General features: G+C 42.2%; 1 protein-coding gene across 7 annotated transcripts in view; it reads left to right on the forward strand.

Annotated features, from left to right (window-relative positions):
* gramd4a (GRAM domain containing 4a) overlaps positions 1-18,455 on the forward strand; it is a 179,016-nt gene that overhangs the window by 101,806 nt on the left and 58,755 nt on the right. For 5 of the 7 annotated variants that reach the window (XM_086010287.1, XM_086010288.1, XM_086010284.1 and 2 more), the window contains 3 exons: positions 3,040-3,098; positions 7,950-8,054; positions 9,984-10,116. In XM_086010287.1, coding sequence (XP_085866413.1) covers positions 3,040-3,098; positions 7,950-8,054; positions 9,984-10,116 — 297 coding nt within the window. The remainder of the gene's footprint in view (positions 1-3,039; positions 3,099-7,949; positions 8,055-9,983; positions 10,117-18,455) is intronic. The other 2 variants (XM_086010289.1, XM_086010290.1) reach the window with 1 other exon arrangement.

Here is an 18,455-nt window from a genome sequence, read left to right on the forward strand (position 1 = left end):
CAGACAAAGGAGGAGCCATCGTCATACAGAACAGAACGGACTATTGCAAAGAAGCATACCGACAACTGGACAACCAGGAACACTACAGACAGTTACCCGCAGATCCGACCAAAGAACACACCCGCCAACTCAACAGACTGATCAAGTCCTTCGATCCAGACCTTCAAAGCATCCTACGCGCTCTCATCCCACGTACTCCCCGCGTGGGAGACTTCTACTGCCTCCCAAAGATACACAAAGCCAACACACCCGGACGTCCTATCGTATCAGGCAACGGAACCCTGTGTGAGAACCTCTCTGGGCATCCTGAAACCCTTCGTACAGGGAACCCCCAGCTTATGTCACGACACTACAGACTTCTTACAGAAACTCAGCACCCACAGACCAGTTGAACCAGGAACACTCCTCGCCATGATGGATGTCTCGGCACTCTACACCAATATCCCCCACGATGACGGCATCGCTGCGACAGCCTCAGTACTCAACACCACCAACAGCCAATCTCCAGACGCCATCCTACAACTCATCCGCTTCATCCTTGACCACAATGTCTTTACCTTCGACAACCAGTTCTTTACCCAAACACACGGAACAGCCATGGGGACCAAATTCGCACCCCAATACGCCAACATCTTCATGCACAAGTTCGAGCAAGACTTCTTCACTGCACAGGACCTCCAACCAATGCTATACACCTACACCAGATACATCGACGACATTTGCTTCCTATGGACCCACGGCGAAGAATCACTGAAAAGACTACACGATAACATCAACAAGTTCCATCCCACCATCAAACTCACCATGGACTACTCTCAATCGGTCTCATTCTTGGACACACGAATCTCCATCAAAGACGGACACCTCAGCACTTCACTCTACCGCAAGCCCACGGACAACCTCAGGATGCTCCACTTCTCCAGCTTCCACCCTAACCACGTTAAAGAAGCCATCCCCTATGGACAAGCCCTGCGAATACACAGGATCTGCTCAGACGAGGAGAAACGCGATGGACACCTACAGACGCTGAAAGACGCCCTCGTAAGAACGGGATATGACGCTCGACTCATCAATCGACAGTTCCGACGGGCCACAGCAAAAGATCGCATAGACCTCCTCGGAAGACAAACACGGGACACAACCAACAGAGTACCCTTCGTCGTCCAGTACTTCCCCGGAGCGGAGAAACTATGCCATGTTCTTCACAGCCTTCAACATGTCATCGATGACGACGAACACCTTGCTAAGGCCATCCCCACGCCTCCACTACTCGCCCTCAAACAGACCATTGTTCGCAGCAAATTACCCAGCTTTCAGGAGAACAGCGGCCACGACACCACACAACCCTGCCACGGCAACCTCTGCAAGACATGCCAGATCATCAACACAGATACCATCATCACACGTGAGGACACCACCCACCAGGTACATGGTACAACTCATGTGACTCGGCCAACGTTGTCTACCTCATACGTTGCAGGAAAGGATGCCCCGGAGCATGGTACATCGGCGAGACCATGTAGACACTGCGACAACGGATGAACGGACACTGCGCAACAATCGCCAGGCAGGAGTGTTCCCTCCCAGTCGGGGAACACTTCAGCAGTCAAGGACATTCAGCCTCCGATCTTCGGGTAAGCATTCTCCAAGGCGGCCTTCGAGACACACGACAACGCAAAATCGTAGAGCAGAAACTGATAGCCAAGTTCCGCACTCATGAGGACGGCCTCAACTGGGATCTTGGGTTCATGTCACGCTACATGTAACCCCACCTGACGTAGGGTCATCCAGACTCGAGTTGTCGTTGGCTTGTTCTCTCTGCACAGATGCGGCCGGACCTGCTGTGATTTCCAGCAAAAAAAATGTGTTTTTGTCTGTTTTTTGTTTTTCATACAGACCCCAGCATCTGCAACATTTGACCCCTTGTGACCCCACCTCATTGTTCTTTGATGTAATGTTTTCCTGACTAACCTGTTTGGACACCATTCACTCCTTTGATTGCTGTGATAAATGGCAGTTAGAAAGATTACCTGTAATCATCTGGCATTATTCTCTGATTATATAAGCTGTGTCTATATGCATCTCTCCACTTCACCTGACGAAGGAGCAGCGCTCCGAAAGCTTGTGATTTCAAATAAAACTGTTGGACTATAACCTGGTGTTGTGTGACTTCTTACATGAATTATGAAGTCATAGGAGTGAAATTAATCCTGTTATTCACAAAGTATAGTGAGATACCATTTATTTTGTAGACATTTTTGTCTGTTTATTTAAAAAAACGAATTCTTCAATTTGAAGTTTGCTACTGTTTGCAACTGTCATGGCGGAAGTGTGTCTGAACATCTGAGTGTTTTTCTAATGATGTAACTGGAGCTAGTTGTATGATTGTTATTTGTGTAGCACAATTTTTGTTTTCACTGGTAATTTCAATGCAACTTCTGAGAACATAGATTGTATCCCACAGCATCTCCTTATATGAATTTTGTACCATGTTAGGTAAATAATTTGAATTGATGTCTTCTTTTAAAAATGGGAACTAAATTGGTGCATCAATTATGGAATGGTTCTGGTAATGTTACTGAAACATTAGTTCTCGGTGCTGTCTGCTGTTAGCTGAGACTACATCTCTATGAAATATGGAAATATTTGACTGAGTTGAGGAATAATAAGCACACCATACAGGAATTTTGTAACTCCTTTTGGAAATCCTTTACTATAGATGGAAATATTCTTTTGTTGGTTTTACGTTAATTCACCTTTACAATAAAAACCCCTTCTGGATTAATGAGGACTCATCATTCATTCCTTGCGCGCCAGTGATCTATCAAACAAGAAATATGTACCAATGTGTTCGGTACTTCAAAAGCACAATCTTTATTAATGAGTTACTGGAGCTAGGTTATAAAAAAAAATATGAATTAAGTGAATTTGAGTTTTTTTTAAATGAAACAATTATACATTTTTAGATATGTATAATAGTTAGTTGTCTAATTTCCTGAAGTGTATATCAGCATTTTCCTGAGTTCTGTTCTCTTTTAGAGGTGAAGATTCTTCAAGTCAGCAGTCTTTGAAAGTGCAAACTTCAGTGAATGGAACAGGTAATTTACAGTTGTGTTTTTCAAGATCAGTACAGTGCTAAGCAAAAGTATAAATGTTGCATATTAGAGCAATGTTAAAGGACTTTATTTAGTGTAATAACATTTTACAATTTTAAATGTTGCACAAAGTATAAAAACTATAATTGATAATCAGTTTTCCACAGTATTGGTGTAGTGGGTAGACACTGTCCATTTACTTCAGATTGTGATGAAAATTTTCTTTGGCTGCAAGGATTGCATATACAATGAGTTTGGGCAGTCTCAACTCCGTCGTAATCATGGGCCCACATTATGAAACTGCCCCCAATTTGGCACCATGTCTTGCTCTGATGCTACAGGATGGCTGGTATGGTAAGTGGGATAATGTCACACAGGTGCATTTAGGTGTCTTCTTCTGAGGTCTAGGTGGAAGTGCATTGTTGGGACAAAGTAGAGGGAGCATTATTCTGCATCTAACCATGCAATGGCGAGGAATGCTTGATGCTGATTTTGGGTACTCAAAGAAAAATGTTTTATTCCCTAAAACTAACATCCCTCATCTTGTTGAGCACAAAATTCCCAAAAGTTTTTCTTAGCAAATGTACAGTAACCATTAGAAATGATTTCACAAAATGCACCATAGGATTTGGTAAATTAAAAACAGTTTTAAAAATCAAGTTAAGGCATAATAGCTTGATACTAAGTGTATACTATTTTCCATTAAAACTATGTTGAACTTAAGTACTAATTCAATTCAATTTAAATGAAACAGTTTATATTTAACATTCGACTCCTGTTAATATGAAAAGTAGTTACCCAGGAAATTTCATGTTTCAATCTGAGTATTTATAAACTATGAATTGTTAATTTGAAAGTATTTGTACACCATCAAATTAAATCATTCATTCACTGATTAAATGTGAAATCAAAAATATTGATTGCAAGATAGTCAAGAATTTGTCTGTTAATATATAAATATGTAATTTGTATAGTGCAATTTATAATCCAGACGTCAGTGTTGAGATCTATGTAAAAGCTGCATCTGCCTGCACTTCCTGTCTGTCACTTTCCCATCACATTGGCTTCACACTTCCTTTGTCACATTTTGTTGATTAATTCCAGTAAAACGGCATCAAATTGTAACTGAGAAGGTAGGGAATGTACAAATCAAAAGCAAGCAAAGTAGCTAGAAAGTACTGATGAGAAACTATCAACGATTTATAAAAGTAATCAATCCTGAATGGATTTGGCTATCGATTGGCGATTTACATGTTCCTGAAGGGATTCCTCAGTAAAATTGCTAAAGTTATTGCTGAGTTTGTTTTGAAAATTAAACAGCACAATAAATTGCAACCCAGGAAGGCTGGGTGGCAGCATTCAAGTTAGATGATATGAAACCAATAAAAGAAAGAAGGTGTACTAATCAAATTGCTCAAAGTATTTTTTGAAAACTTTTTCATCTGTCGTTTTTCCCCGTTCAGCTGATTAAGGGCTCAAAGTAAGGTTTGTAACTTATCTAGAAAAATGCATACTTCACAAATAACATGATTAATCTCATCTCTAAAATTGTCTCCTGTGTCTCCGAGCACTTTTATTTTAAATTTGAACGCCTCAACCAACCTCTCTGAAAAGCTTGGAATTGCAGTTGATATTTTTCCAAGAACTATCACACTGCATGCAGTTCACTCGATACCACAGTCTGAGCATGTGCAGCATTTCTCAGCATGCATCCGCATAACTCACTAACTGCCAGGGTGTGTGTGCTTCTCTTCTAACAGGATATCGAAATTTCTTAATTTATCGAACAAGGTGGAGAATTAATTTTAATTGCTGTATTTGGGTAAAGTTTCATATTTAAACTAATGCTAGGTGTTCAATTTTTACTGCTGAGATACAAATGTGATCTGAACTCTTATGCTTTCGTTGTTTTGAATTGTAAATATAAAACGATCATTGTTTACAGAGGATATTTACTTTAGGGAGTGGCATCTACTCCTTTGTGCCTGGTGTATATTGGAATGCCGTGTACTGTTTGGCCATGTTGCTTCATATTAAACAGCAATTTCCTTTGTGTTCTTAGTCAGATTCTTGGATAAAAACCACTGGAACTGCCTATATTTCTGCTTCCCTTGTAATTTGAAACCAATCTATTTCTTGTGGTAAAGGTTATGGTCAATATTTATTGACCATCATTGACTTGGTCTCATCAGTGCTGAAGATCACCACTCATTGTCTAATGCTGTATATTTCCTGCATGTCTTTCACAGAGAGAGGCACTCAATCTGTAGGGATAGTGTAATGGTCAAAGAGAATAGCATCACTTTTAAAATCCACCAGGTGAATGAGTTGCATGTCCCTGACTGCCCATGCACAGCTGATAGAAGTGTTTGTATCCTGGGTGTTATTTTACGAGTATAAGGTCATGATGGGGAACTTCACTTGCTGGCAGCAAATATTGGAAATCACAAGCTCAACTGGGCACTATTTTCTGACATGCACTAGGGGCATGTGAGGTTTCCCACTGCAAGCAGGTACTCCAGCAATTATCCTCCTTCCCTGCCTTCCCATGTTGAAATAGTGTATCTAGTTTTGGAGCTTGCTGGATCTGCTGCAAAAAGCCAGCTTGTCACTAAGGTTAGATACCATACTATACAGAAATGCTTTAAAAATGTACTGCTATTGCTTTAACTTCATGTTCGGATGTCAAGAGAATGGCTCTATTTCAAGGCCGTGACATTGTTATTGATTTTGCTGTGCAGATGGATATATTAAACTAGATTTACCACCTGCTAATAGTCAATATAAATCTCTGGCAAACCTAGCTTGAGCATCTCACTGTGTGGAATGAAAGATTAATGAAGAACTTAGTCTTAGTGTAGGGCACAAAGAACTCCGTATTCCTCCCTCACTGTACCACTCTGATAACGCCTAGATTTTCCGATTGGTAAATGCCACATTAATGCATTCATTTTAAACTGGTTAATGCTGACATTAACCTAACGCTAATTGGAAAATTCAGGCTTCAGTTCTGTCAGTTACACCTACTCTTGCTGGATCCAAGTCTTTTTATCTTTCTGGTTAAAAGGTATTCAACAGTGGTTGAAACCCAGATAGCACTTTATGGTAACAAAGGAACAAAATCCCCAAATAGGGAGGAGGAATGACAGTATGTGAGGGAAAAATTATAAAGTAGAAAATTAAAAATTAGGTTAATTTCCATTGGTGCATAGCTGGAACTTTACAGCAGATCTTCATCAAGATAACAATAGAAAAAGCTGATCAGGCAGCATTTGTAGAGAGAGGAAGGTAGGGTTAACATTTCAGGTTAACTAAGGGTCCTAAGGCCAGAAATGTTAACCGTACCTTCCTCTCACCACAGATGCCACCTGACCACCTGTTTCCAGCATCTGCAAATAGTCACTGATGCCCTATTACCTTTGTTACTCTCTCTCTCCCTTCCTGACCCGCTCTGCTTATTTTTACCCAAAACTCTACTCTGCTCTAGAGCCTTGTCCTTCCTCTTGCTGCTTTTAAATTTACTCTTTCCTGAATCCTCCCCCCCCCCCCCCCTCATTAGTTTAAAGCCCTGTCTACTGCCCTAGTTATTCAATTTGCCAGGACAATGGAACAGCTCCCTCTTTCCCCAGTGCTGCTGCCAGTGCCCCATGAACTGAAACCCCGTCCTCCCACACCACTCTTTGAGCCACGCATTTAAACCTCTAATCTGTTTGTCCCTATGCCAATTTGTGTGTGGCTCCTGTAACAATCCAGAGATTATTACCTTTTAAGGTTCTGCTTTTTAATTTGGATCCTAGCTCCTCAAACTCCCTCAGCATAACCTCATTCCTAGTTCTACCTATGTGGTTGGTTCCTACGTGGACCACGACAACTGGATCCTCCCCCTCCCACTCCAAGTTCTTCTCCAGCCGCGACAAGATATCCTTAACCCTGGCACCAGGCAGGCAACTATATAATCTCTAATCAGATATGACTCTATAAACAGTTTAAAACAAAACCAGTTGATGTGTTTGAGTGGTCCAATAATGCATCTCCCTGCTTGTCTTGTGCCAAAAAGTAATGCATAATATTTGGTTAAAGATTAAGGACAATAGGAAACAGAATTTCCACACTGATACTCGAGCAACTTCTCACAAATCGGCAGCTGGTAGTTTGAGGCTGTTGTACTCGAGCAAAATAAGCTGGTTGATTTGTGAGAATTTCATGTTGTGGGTTCCGGACATCAGTATATCAAAACTGAAGTGCTTGGAGACCGGAAGAGGTGTTTTTGCTGTATCTTGTGGTGACATAATACATTACTGTGAATTATGCTTTAAGAAAGATGAACTGTTTTAGTAAACTTATCACTTTTTAAAATTTTTGAATTACCATGACATTAACTTTTCCATATCTCACATTGAAAACCTACTGATAAATTTTGAGTTCTGCTTCGGACAGGATTTTATTTTTAACCTTTACATGGAAGAATGATGTATTTGGTTGTTTACTGTTAACATTTTCTACTGGAATTAGAAAATGCAAAATTATTAACTTATTGTGTCATTCATTGTGGTTGTTGTGTATTGACTCAAACAAATTTAGTAACTTATATATAAAAAAAAAACTTGAAATGCATACAAGTAAATTCATATTCACTGAGTTTTGAAATGTGAGTATCCTTCCTTCATTTTAAAGGACCATTGTCTTCAGGAAATAGGTATTTGGGAAGCTTTTTGCATTTTGGGAAGAAGAGTGACATGTAATTTTCATTATAGTGGTGCCACGCACAGGTGACACAATTGAGGATTTTTATGTGTCCTGTACATTTGTATACAAGGGTTTTCCAAATACTTTTTTTTTTAATGAGGGGAGTAGGTAAGCTGGCTGACAGTGCTCCTGACGCCAGTTCCCAGCTGAAGACAAAGAACATCAAGACTGAGCCATGGCCACACCGAAGAATCGTGCCAAACCTAGCAAGAAGTGAGTTCCCATAGGCTCAAGGCAGTATTATTCACATCCGATGCATCCTTTCTCCTGCTCTCCAGATCACTGGCAGCCTCAGTCTCGGACTATTGATCATAAACTGCCTCAGACAGCTGCTCAACTGACTGCCTGACAGCCTCACATTACCGAGTTCTAGACAGCCTTGGGTCACAACCACCAAAGCACCCTCAGGATCTCGTCTCCCGTCATCGAAATGGGCTGGTTCACAACTTGGATGCTAAGGGGGCACTTTTCTCTATGATCCTGCTCTAAAGCGGGCAAGATTGCACCGGAAACCATGGGAAAATGGGGTGGTGAAGGTTACTGCTACCTCACCATCCTGACCAGGATTTCTCTTTCCTGGCCTCCACAGGGATTACTGCCTGCTCCAACCCTGTTCACCACATGCAAATTATGGCAGAGGGGGCTGGTCTTGGGTCCCAGTGCATTTTCCTTCCTTCTTCCCATGTCGCTTCCACTTCCTACGGCTGCCATGGGGAAAGTGGTAGTGTACCCAGAGAAGCAGCGGTAACTGCCCAGAGATGCCCCGTGGAGAGAGAGGCCGGTGTAGCAGCCTCCACCCCCTCCATTCTGTCCTCATGGCCTTGCCCGTTGAAGGCTTTAATCTCTGCCGAGGCCTTCAATGGGTCTTGGTTTCTGACCTTAAGGACACTTCTGCCCCTTTAAGGTCAGTTGCTGGATCATCTCGCGTTACAGTGATGTCCCTGTTGTAGTGCCACCAGAGTTTCCTCATGAGAGTCAGAATGTCTTGGGTTCAACTCCTCTCCAGCACATGGTCTAGGTTGACACTTTAGTGTTGTAGTGAGAGAGTCGGAGGTGCCGTTTTTTGCATGAAACATTAAACGAACACACATCTGCCTGTTCAGGTGGATGTGAAAGATTCTGTGGCACTATTCAAAGAAGAGTAAAGGATTCTCCTGGTATTCTGGCCAGTATTTATCTCTCAACCAAAACCGCTAAAAGGGATTGTCTCACTTAATATTTGTGGGAGCTTGTGTGCAAAATCGCTGTTGCATTTGCCTACATAACATTGATGGTACTTCAAAAGTAATTCACTGGCTTTGAAGCACTTTGGGACGTTCTGAGGATGTGAAAGGTGCTATATAAATGCATGTTCTTTGTTTCTTCTTGAAGACCATGCATCCTTAAAATGACTAGTTCACTGTTGATGAGAACTGGAAGGACTTTGCTATAGCATTCCTATTTGTCTTTCTGCACGTGCATCATCATGGCTGTAATTGAGCTTAGATAAAGTGACCTCAGTGGATGACATTTGCTGAACTTACTGAAGTAGGATCTAACATCTCCTTAAAGTCAAAATACTTTATTAGAATTTTAGCCTTGCATTTTAAATTGATTATAATCTGTCTCCAAGTAAATTAGATCATTAGCTTAGCAGCAGGAAAAGATTAATTAAGACCCTGCACGGTCCTAACATGATGCCACAGCATTAATCTCATCATATACTTCCTATAAAAGTGCTAACGATTTCATTGGATGCAAAACAAAAGTTACCAGAGTTAGAGAAGCTACATTTCTAATGTGTAATGCAATATTTTATACTTCAGTAGAAAATATTAGAAAGTCAAATTGAAAGAGCCTAAAGATACACAGTTGTACTAGTACAAAATATGTAATAATATAAAAAAAAATAACAATTATTTACTTCAAGTGTTTTTGAAGTGTTTGAATTTTTAAAAATGCTGCACTCCTGGGTAAACTGAATTGCTACTTTGCCATAATCAGTCTCCTTGTTAAATAACCAGCACAGAATTTCATAAAATTATTGCAATTTGTGATTTTTGATCTGCCAAATTAGTTAATACTGCAGTAGGATTTTTATTGCTCTTAAAAGGCATAATACCAGTTTTGTACTTTGATAACTTGAATTTTGAAATTTTCTAGAAAAACGTGGTTGGACATTCTACTCCAAGATTCAAAAATGGTTCTTTGAGAAGTTTTCAGAGTACATTGAGGATTTTCAATTCCAACAAGAAGAGAACCTTGTAGAAACTGAAGAACCACTTAGTGCTAAACGGTAGGAGAACTAAGTTTGGTAGATCATTATATATTCAAAGATACAGGAAACTTTGTGCTATCCGGCACCGATGGGACCGAGCTGTTGCCGTCCCATCAAAACTGCCGGACAAACCAGCGCTAATGTTGAAACATATGGAGATTTTGAGCTCCGTATCTGGCAACAAACCCTACAGCTTCTAAACAGTCGGCCGTACCTTGCAAGCGTCTCTGTAGCTTAGCAACAGCTTCAGCGAGACCTTGCAGAGCCTGACTGGTTGAAAAAAAAGCAACGAAAAGAAAAAAAACCTAACGAAACGGCTCCTGATTTTTGCCGGTGGCTCGAGCATTCCGGACAGTTAACCTCCGGATAAACCAAAGTTTCCTGTAAATATTACCACGTACAAGTCCAGTGATATGGTATGATCCTCTTCAGTTACTATAGTTTAGTGGCACTCTAGCTTTTATAGATTCCTTGGTTGCTGTTTTCATTTTACTATGCTATGGAAATCTACTGAATATTTTGGCAGAACCAATTTTTCCTGGTCCAAATGACAGCTGAAATGTAATGTGAGATAGCATAAATGCTACTTGTTCCATAGGTGTTGCTGCAGGTCAGCAGTTTTCAAACTTTTCTGTTTGGGGTATACCCTGCAGATATTGACAGACTCCTGCAGACCCTGTATATAACTTCCAAAATACCAGTTTTAAATTCCAAAAGGAAAACTGTGCTATCATTGCAGAAATTGTATTTAATTAGCATGCAGAGATAATATATACTAGTAAGTGGTCAGATGATAGACCAGCAGATATCTGATGATATGAGCCTTCTGGAACCCCTTTGTGGACTGCCTGTGGTCCAGGACACCCGGCTTGAAAACATGTTTTGCAGGTTAGACATCCAATCATTGGCTAATTATATAACTGACCACAATTCCTTCTTTTAGACCTCCACTTTACAGAAAATTCAGTAACTGTTATCACTTTGGAGCCTTTCATTGAGATTTCTGACTACTTTTACCAAATTGGATCTGTCACTTTTTCAAAAACAAACAGGGTAGTGCTGTGCAGTATCTAGTAAGTGTTTTCATTCATTACAACAGGTTGGAACTATTAAAGGCTTGGGGGGAAAAATTCAGTTGTTTGCGCCTCTTGTTAGCGCCTTAAGAGGGCGGCAATTGGGGTGCAAAGCAACTAGAGGCCGGCGCGGCGATGTTTGTGTTGCTCGCGAAATTAACTAGACATTTTGCGATGGCGCTAAACAGCGGCAGATTGTGACGTCATTCGAGTGCGCAACGCCCCGTTATCGCCCCGGACCGGATATTGAGTGGCGCCCCCTGCCTTACCGCCTGCCGCTAGCAACGACAGGTTGAGGGGAGCGTTATGCTGTCGGAAAGGGACTAAGGGAGTGCTATTTAAAGGCGACAGCTTCCTGCCTTTTTTTGTCGGTGACATTTTTGCACCACGCAGTCAGAGAGAGAGAGACTTCTGGAGAGATTCAACGCTGTGTGAAGGAGTTTTGAGTACTGAGCAGCACTTTGCAGGTTTATTTTGATTTGCCCTTCCTTGCTTCGCCAGCACTCTGAGGTAGCGCCTCACTCCTCGGCTTTTGCGCCTTAAGACAGGTGTGAAGCGCCTGATTTAGTGCTCCAATCACCTCCAGGGGTGATAAAAGCCAAGTTTGCTGTCGGAGGCGATAATTAGCGCCAGGCGCTGAACTTTGCGCACGGCCGATAACGGCGCCCCAAATGGGGCGATACCGAATTTTCCCCCCTTGGTTTTGTTTGAATCTATTCAGTAAAAAGTGGATCATCTGCAATGTTCCCTCTAATTTTTTCTTTTTGCGTGGTCCCTTTATATTTGCTGTGCCGCCACGCTTGAGCAGTATGTTTTCCAGCAGCAACAACTAGTGAGCACTCTGCACGGGATCTCCTGATCGATGCGCGCCCATGCAGCTTAGGTGACACGTTGGTCATCTGTTTGCTGTAATATCAGGTTTTAGGACCTCTTATTTGGTAGTAACTGTTACGTTCTGTTGATTTATCGTACATCCAGACATCCCAAATAACTATTTATGAATGTTAAAATGTGACGTTGGAACTGGAACTAGATGAGTTCGGTGAACCCAAAGAGCCGTCGGTTACTTAGTTTTAGGTCTTTACATCTTCACTGAGTCCTTCGATCAACTTGCAAGACTATCTTGGACCTTCTCAGTTGAGATGTCAAGCTGACTGTAAAACTGAATTTTTGAAATTTTGTTCAGAGCTTAAGTATTCTAATAATAAATAAGTAACATTCTGAATTATGATCACTAAAGTCAGCACACTTTCTAGTTGTGTTTAAAACTGAAATTCAAACCAAATCTTACTTTGGTAACCATTTTTTAATATATTGATATTATTGTGATGCAAGTTGCAGAAATGCATAAAACATAATCCGCACCAATATCTATTGACACAGATGGTTACACCTCCACCTCATATGTTTATCTTTTATGTACTTTGGTCTATCAACCAATGGGGAAGGAAGGAAAATTACTAGACTGATGTCCCTGTGGAAAATTTACTCTGAAAATTGCAAGAGTTAAGTGGTATGTCACTTTATGCCCCCTTATTTCCCTACTGCATGAAAGTCCTTACCACAGGCCAATCCTTAATTCTTGGTCAACCAGAGTGAATATATAAGGTTACATTTTGCATGGTGAGTCTCCCGGTGCAGAGAATGTATCTCAAAAATTGGATGCAGAGGTCAGCATGGCCAATTCATGGTGCTCCTAATTTTCTAGTCATTAGATTGGGAACATTGCAAATTGAGCACTATGTTCTCATCGAAGGGCGCTCCACACTGGGAGCCTCACCTTGCAAAAACGATGCTGTAACATTTATTATGTAAGTGTTAGTTCAGTGTTTAGTTTTAAGAGCACCTCCCACATCTATATCACTTATAGCTGAAGTGAAGACTTGGAAATGTATTATCTTAGCCCAGAAGATTTAGAGTCAAGATACCTTTTCATTGCATATTACTTAAACTGTTGACACTAGAACTGTTACAGGACAAGAACCATAGAAAGATTGCTGGGACATGGAACATCCTGGGCCCTGAAATTACTCCTTGGGATAATAACACTATAGACCAATTAGCTTAACATCAGTGGTAGGAAAGAAAATGAAATCTTTACTCAAAGATGCAATCGAAAAACATCTGGAAACTGAAAATATAATAGGAGTATGCACGGATTCCAAAATGAAAGGTCATGCTTGACCAACCGTTACTGAATTCTTTGAGGAAGTAACAGAAAGGGTAGATAAGGGCAATGCAATAGAAATATTTGGATTTCCAAAAAGCCAATAAGTTGATCAGGTACTGCATAGGAGACTCATGACTAAATTCAGAACGTGTGGAGTCAGGAGACCAATAGCAGCTGGCTACAAAACAGAAAACAGAGAGTAAGGGTTAAAGATAGTTACTCAGATTGGCAAATGGTAGGAAGTGGTGTTCACAAGGATCGGTGCTGGAACCACTGTTGTTCACCATTTACATAAACGATTTGGATTCTGGAATCAGAAGTATAATTTTGTAATTTGTGGATGACACCAAATTGGGGGCTGTAGATAATGCAGAGCAGGCCTGCGGTTAAAATATAGGAAGACATTTAATAAACTTGCAGAATTGGAGTGTAATTGGCAAACTGGAATAGGGCAAACTTCAGTGGGATGCAAAAGGAACTAGCCAGGGTAAAATGGAACCAAAGACTGACAGGAAAAACTGTAACGGAACAGTGGGTGATCTTTAAGGAGGAGATGTTCCAAGTATAGGCTAGGTACATTCCAACAAGAGGGAAGGGTAAGGAAACCAAAGCAAGGGCTCCTTGGATGACGAGGGAGATAGAGAAGATGATGAAACAAAAAAAGAGGGTGTATGATGCATGACTGGAGAATTCTTCAAGGGAGAACCAGACCAAATACAATAAGTTGAGCGGGAATGTGAAGATGAAAATAAAATTGGCAAAGAGAGAATATGAGAGTAGAATGGCAGTTAACATAAAAGGGAACCCAAAAATCTTCTACTGGCATGTAAACAGTAAGCGGGCAGTAAGAGGCGGTGTGGGGCCTATTAGAGACAAAGGTGATGATATATGCTTAGAGGTGCAGGGCAAGGCTAGAATACTCGATGAGGACTTTGTATCGGTGTTTACTAAGGAGGTGGATGCTGACAAAATATCGGTAGAAGTGGAAAAGGTAGAAGCAATGGAAGGGGTGAAAATTAATAGACAGAATTTACTAGAAAGGCTGGGTATGCTTAGAATGGACAAGTCACCTGGTCCAGATGGCTTGCATCCCAGGTTGCTAAGGGAATTGGGGGAGGAGATAATGGAAAGGGCTTGCCATAATTTCCCTAGATGCAGGGGAGGTGCCTGAGGATTGAAAAGTGGCAAATGTGACACCATTGTTCAAGAAAGGGTGTAAGGACAATCCTAATAACTACAGGCCAGTCAGTTTAACATCAGTGGTGGGTAAAGTTTTAGAAACAATAATCAAGGAAAAAATTAATGGGCACTTGAGAGGTTTAAGCTAATTAAGGAGAGCCAACACTGATTTGTAAAAGGCAGATCGTGTTTGACTAATCTAATTGAATTTTTTGATGAAGTAACAGGAAGGATTGATGAAGGGGATGTTGTCTACATGGATTTTAGGAAGGCGTTTGACAAAGTACCACATAGAAGCTGGTTAACAAAATTGAGGCTCATGGACTAGGTGGGTCAGTGGCAGCTTGGATAAGGAATTGGCTTAAGGACAGAAAACAGCGAGTTGTGGTAAATGGCTGTTTTTCAGACTGGAGGATGGTAGACCGTGGTGTTCCCCAAGGGTCAGTGCTGGGGCCACTGCTTTTTTTGATATATATACGTAGATATTGGAATACAGAGTAGAATTTCTAAATTTATATGATATATATGGGATCTTGGGCTTCATAAATAGAGGTATTGAGTACAAAAGTAGAGAGGTTATGCTGAACCTTTCTAAATTTGCCGATGACCCCAAACTTGGGGGTGTGGCAAACAGTGAGGATGATACCAATCGACTGCAACAGGACATAGAAAGGCTAGCAGAATAAGCAGACAAATGGCAGATGGCATTTAATACAGAGAAGTGTGAAGTGATGCATTTTGGCAGAAGGAACAGGGAGAGGCAATATACACTTAATGGCACAGTTTTAAAGAGTGTGCAGGGACTGAGTGACCTGGGAGTTAATGTGCATAGGTACCTGAAGGTGGCAGGACATATTGAGAGAGTAGTTAACAAAGCATATGGGATCTTGGGCTTCATAAATAGAGGTATTGAGTACAAAAGTAGAGAGGTTATGCTGAACTTTTATAAAGCGCTGGCTAGGCCACAACTGGAGTATTGCGTCCAGTTCTGGTCACCACACTTTAGGAAGGATGTGAAGGACCTTGAGAGGGTGCAGAGGAGATTTACCAGAATGGTTCCAGGGGTGGGGATGGGGGATCTTAGCTACAAGGACAGGTTGGAGAAGCTGGATTTGTTTTCATTAGTGCAAAGGAGGTTGTGGGGTGATTTGATAGAGGTGTACAAGATTATGGTGGGTTTGGATAGGCTAAATGGGGAAAGGCTGTTCCCACTAGTTGATGGTACAAGGACTGGGGGGACACAGATTTAAGGTTTTGGGCAAGAGATACAGGGGGGATGTGAGGAAAACTTTTTTTACGCAGTGAGTGGTGATGACCTGGAACTCTCTGCCGATGGAAGTGGACACACTCGATGTTTTAAAGGGGAGACTGCATAGGCACTTGAGGGTAATAAACTTTCAGGGCTACGGGGATAGAGCGGGGGAGTGGGACTGATAAGATTGCTCTACAGAGCATAGACTCGATGGGCTGAATGGCCTCCTTCTGTGCCGTTATGACTCTGAACTTCAATATAGATAAGTGTGAAGTAGTACATTTTGGTAGGAAGAATAAGGAGGCCACATACTCCTTGGGAAATAAGTGTCTAAATGGGGTAGGGGAACAAAGAGATCTTTGGGTACAGATACACAAATCACAAAGTAGCGATGCAGGTTAATAAGGCCATTTAAAAAAAAAGCAAACAAAGCACTGGTGCTCATTTCTAGAGGGATAGAGTTAAAAAGCAGAGAAGTTATGTTAAACTTGTATAGAACCTTGGTTAGACCACACTGAGTACTGTGAACAGCTCTCGTCTCCATATTATAAAAAGCATATAGAAGCACTGGAGAAGGTGCAGAAAACATTTATTGCAATAATTGAGAGGTTATACCTATCAGGAAAGATTGAACAGGCTGGGGCTTGAAAAGAGAAGCCTGAGGGGTGACCTGATAGAGGTCTTTAAGATTATGAAAGGGTTTGTAGAGAAGATGTTTCCACTTGCGGCGAGACCAGAACTAGGGGCCATAAATATAAGATAATCACTAATAAATCCAATAGGGAATTCAGGAGAAACTTCTTTACCCAGAGAGTGATTAGAGTGCGGAACTCTCAACCACAAGGAGTAGTTGTGGCGACTAGCATCGATGCATTTAATGGGAAGCTAGATAAACACACGAGGGAGAAAGGAATAGAAGAATATGTTGATGGGGTTAGATGAAGAACGGTGGGATGGACCTGTTGGGCCAAATGGCCTGTTTCTGTGCTGTAAATACTTTGTAATAACATGTGAATGCTTAACTTGCACATCTGAAGAGCCCCTCTCTGGTATTTTAGTGGAAGAATTAACCCATTTAAACATGTTAACACTTCTGCTAAAATAGGGGAGAGGGGAATTTCAGTTGAATGCATTACATGTTTGTAGCCCATGAAGTAATTTTTGGGCCAAATTCTTACATTACCCAGCAATCTTTCTCTGATTCTCTTGACCTATAACAGCAGGCTGAGGTATTTCCAATAATGCAAGGCTGGGGCATCTGGCTCAGCCTTCTGGGCTAAAGTAATATGTTTCAACTTGGGCCTCATCCAAATAGCAACTCCGTCAGAAGACATTTTAAAATGTCTCATGGTTGTCAGTAATCTTGGGATAATCACACTCTTTGCCTTAGTTTTGGCATGTTGAGTCAGTAAGCTGTAATTTACTTGGCTCTTATTTTGGGCTGTAAAGAGCTGCATTTTTACAGCATCTGATGAAGTTTAATGTTTCAGCTCAGGCTGACGTACACAGTTTGGAAGCACTATTGGGGTTATCAAAGCTATTATCACATTTCCCTCCAGAAAGTATCTCTTTTGATGTTGAGGCTTCAAACCACACAAAAAATAGAATAGTTGTTACAAGGACTTTCCAGAGCTGACTGGGCTGGATTCTGCTGTTCGGAGAGAATGTTAGACTTGTGGCGTACCGATCACAGAAAGGACACAATTCGGTCCGTAGACTATAAATCAGGCGTCGTGCCTTTAAGAAGGATGACACCTTTAAGAAACTTGATCTGCAACATAGTTAAGCCCAGAGCGGGGGAGGAGCAGTCGAAGCTGTGGACTGATGAAAGGCAGTCGGACTTGGTGTAGTCTCTGACGCCATTTTGTGTTCAACATGCAGTCTCAACAATTAAACCTTTTCTGTTGAACCTCTCCGAGTTCAGTATTTTTTGCTAGGAGTACGTAGACTCCTACATTGGTGACCCCGACGCTCAGGACGACTCCTAAGCGTAACCATGGCTGACACAAACGCAGTTTCTGTGAAGCTGCCGGAGTTCTGGGAGAACCTAGCCACCGCCTGGTTCCTTCAAGCCGAATCGCAATTCCGACTCCGCGGCATCACCGCCGACGCAACGATGTACGACTACCTCCTCGCCTCCCTGGGCAGCTCCACAATCACGAAAGTCTGGACAACACTACAAAACCCTTCGGAGGAAGGCAAGTACGCACATCTCAAGGCCGCGCTCCTTAAAAAATTCACAGCCTCCCAATTTTTGCGCAATTGCCACCTCCTCGACCTCCCGGGCCTCGGTGACTCCACGCCGTCAGACTTGCTCTCACACATGCTTGCTCTGACCGACGAGAAACTGCCCGGCTCCCTCTTCCGCACGCTCTTTATCCGCCAGCATCCGCCTGGCGATCATGGCGTCCAGCCTCACGGACCTCGAGGCCCTGGCCGACGAAGCCGATAAGCTCCTGTCCGCCGGCTCCAACCATGCCGTCACCCCCGACCTGGCCTCCGCAGCATCGGCGCGCGCTCCACCCTCTATCGTGCGGCCACACAGCTTGGCCACTAGGCCCCCCAGGCCCCTACGTCCCCCAAGCCCTCCGACCCAGGGCTACTGCTACTTCCATACCCGGTTCGGCGCACGGGCACGCCGCTGCAGCCATCCCTGCACGTTTCCAACCGCCCCCACACCGGC

The sequence above is a fragment of the Somniosus microcephalus genome, chromosome 17 (genome assembly GCF_052327205.1).
Source record: "Somniosus microcephalus isolate GS21.2 chromosome 17, FLI_Smic_1.0, whole genome shotgun sequence".
NCBI classification, from domain to species: domain Eukaryota; kingdom Metazoa; phylum Chordata; class Chondrichthyes; order Squaliformes; family Somniosidae; genus Somniosus; species Somniosus microcephalus.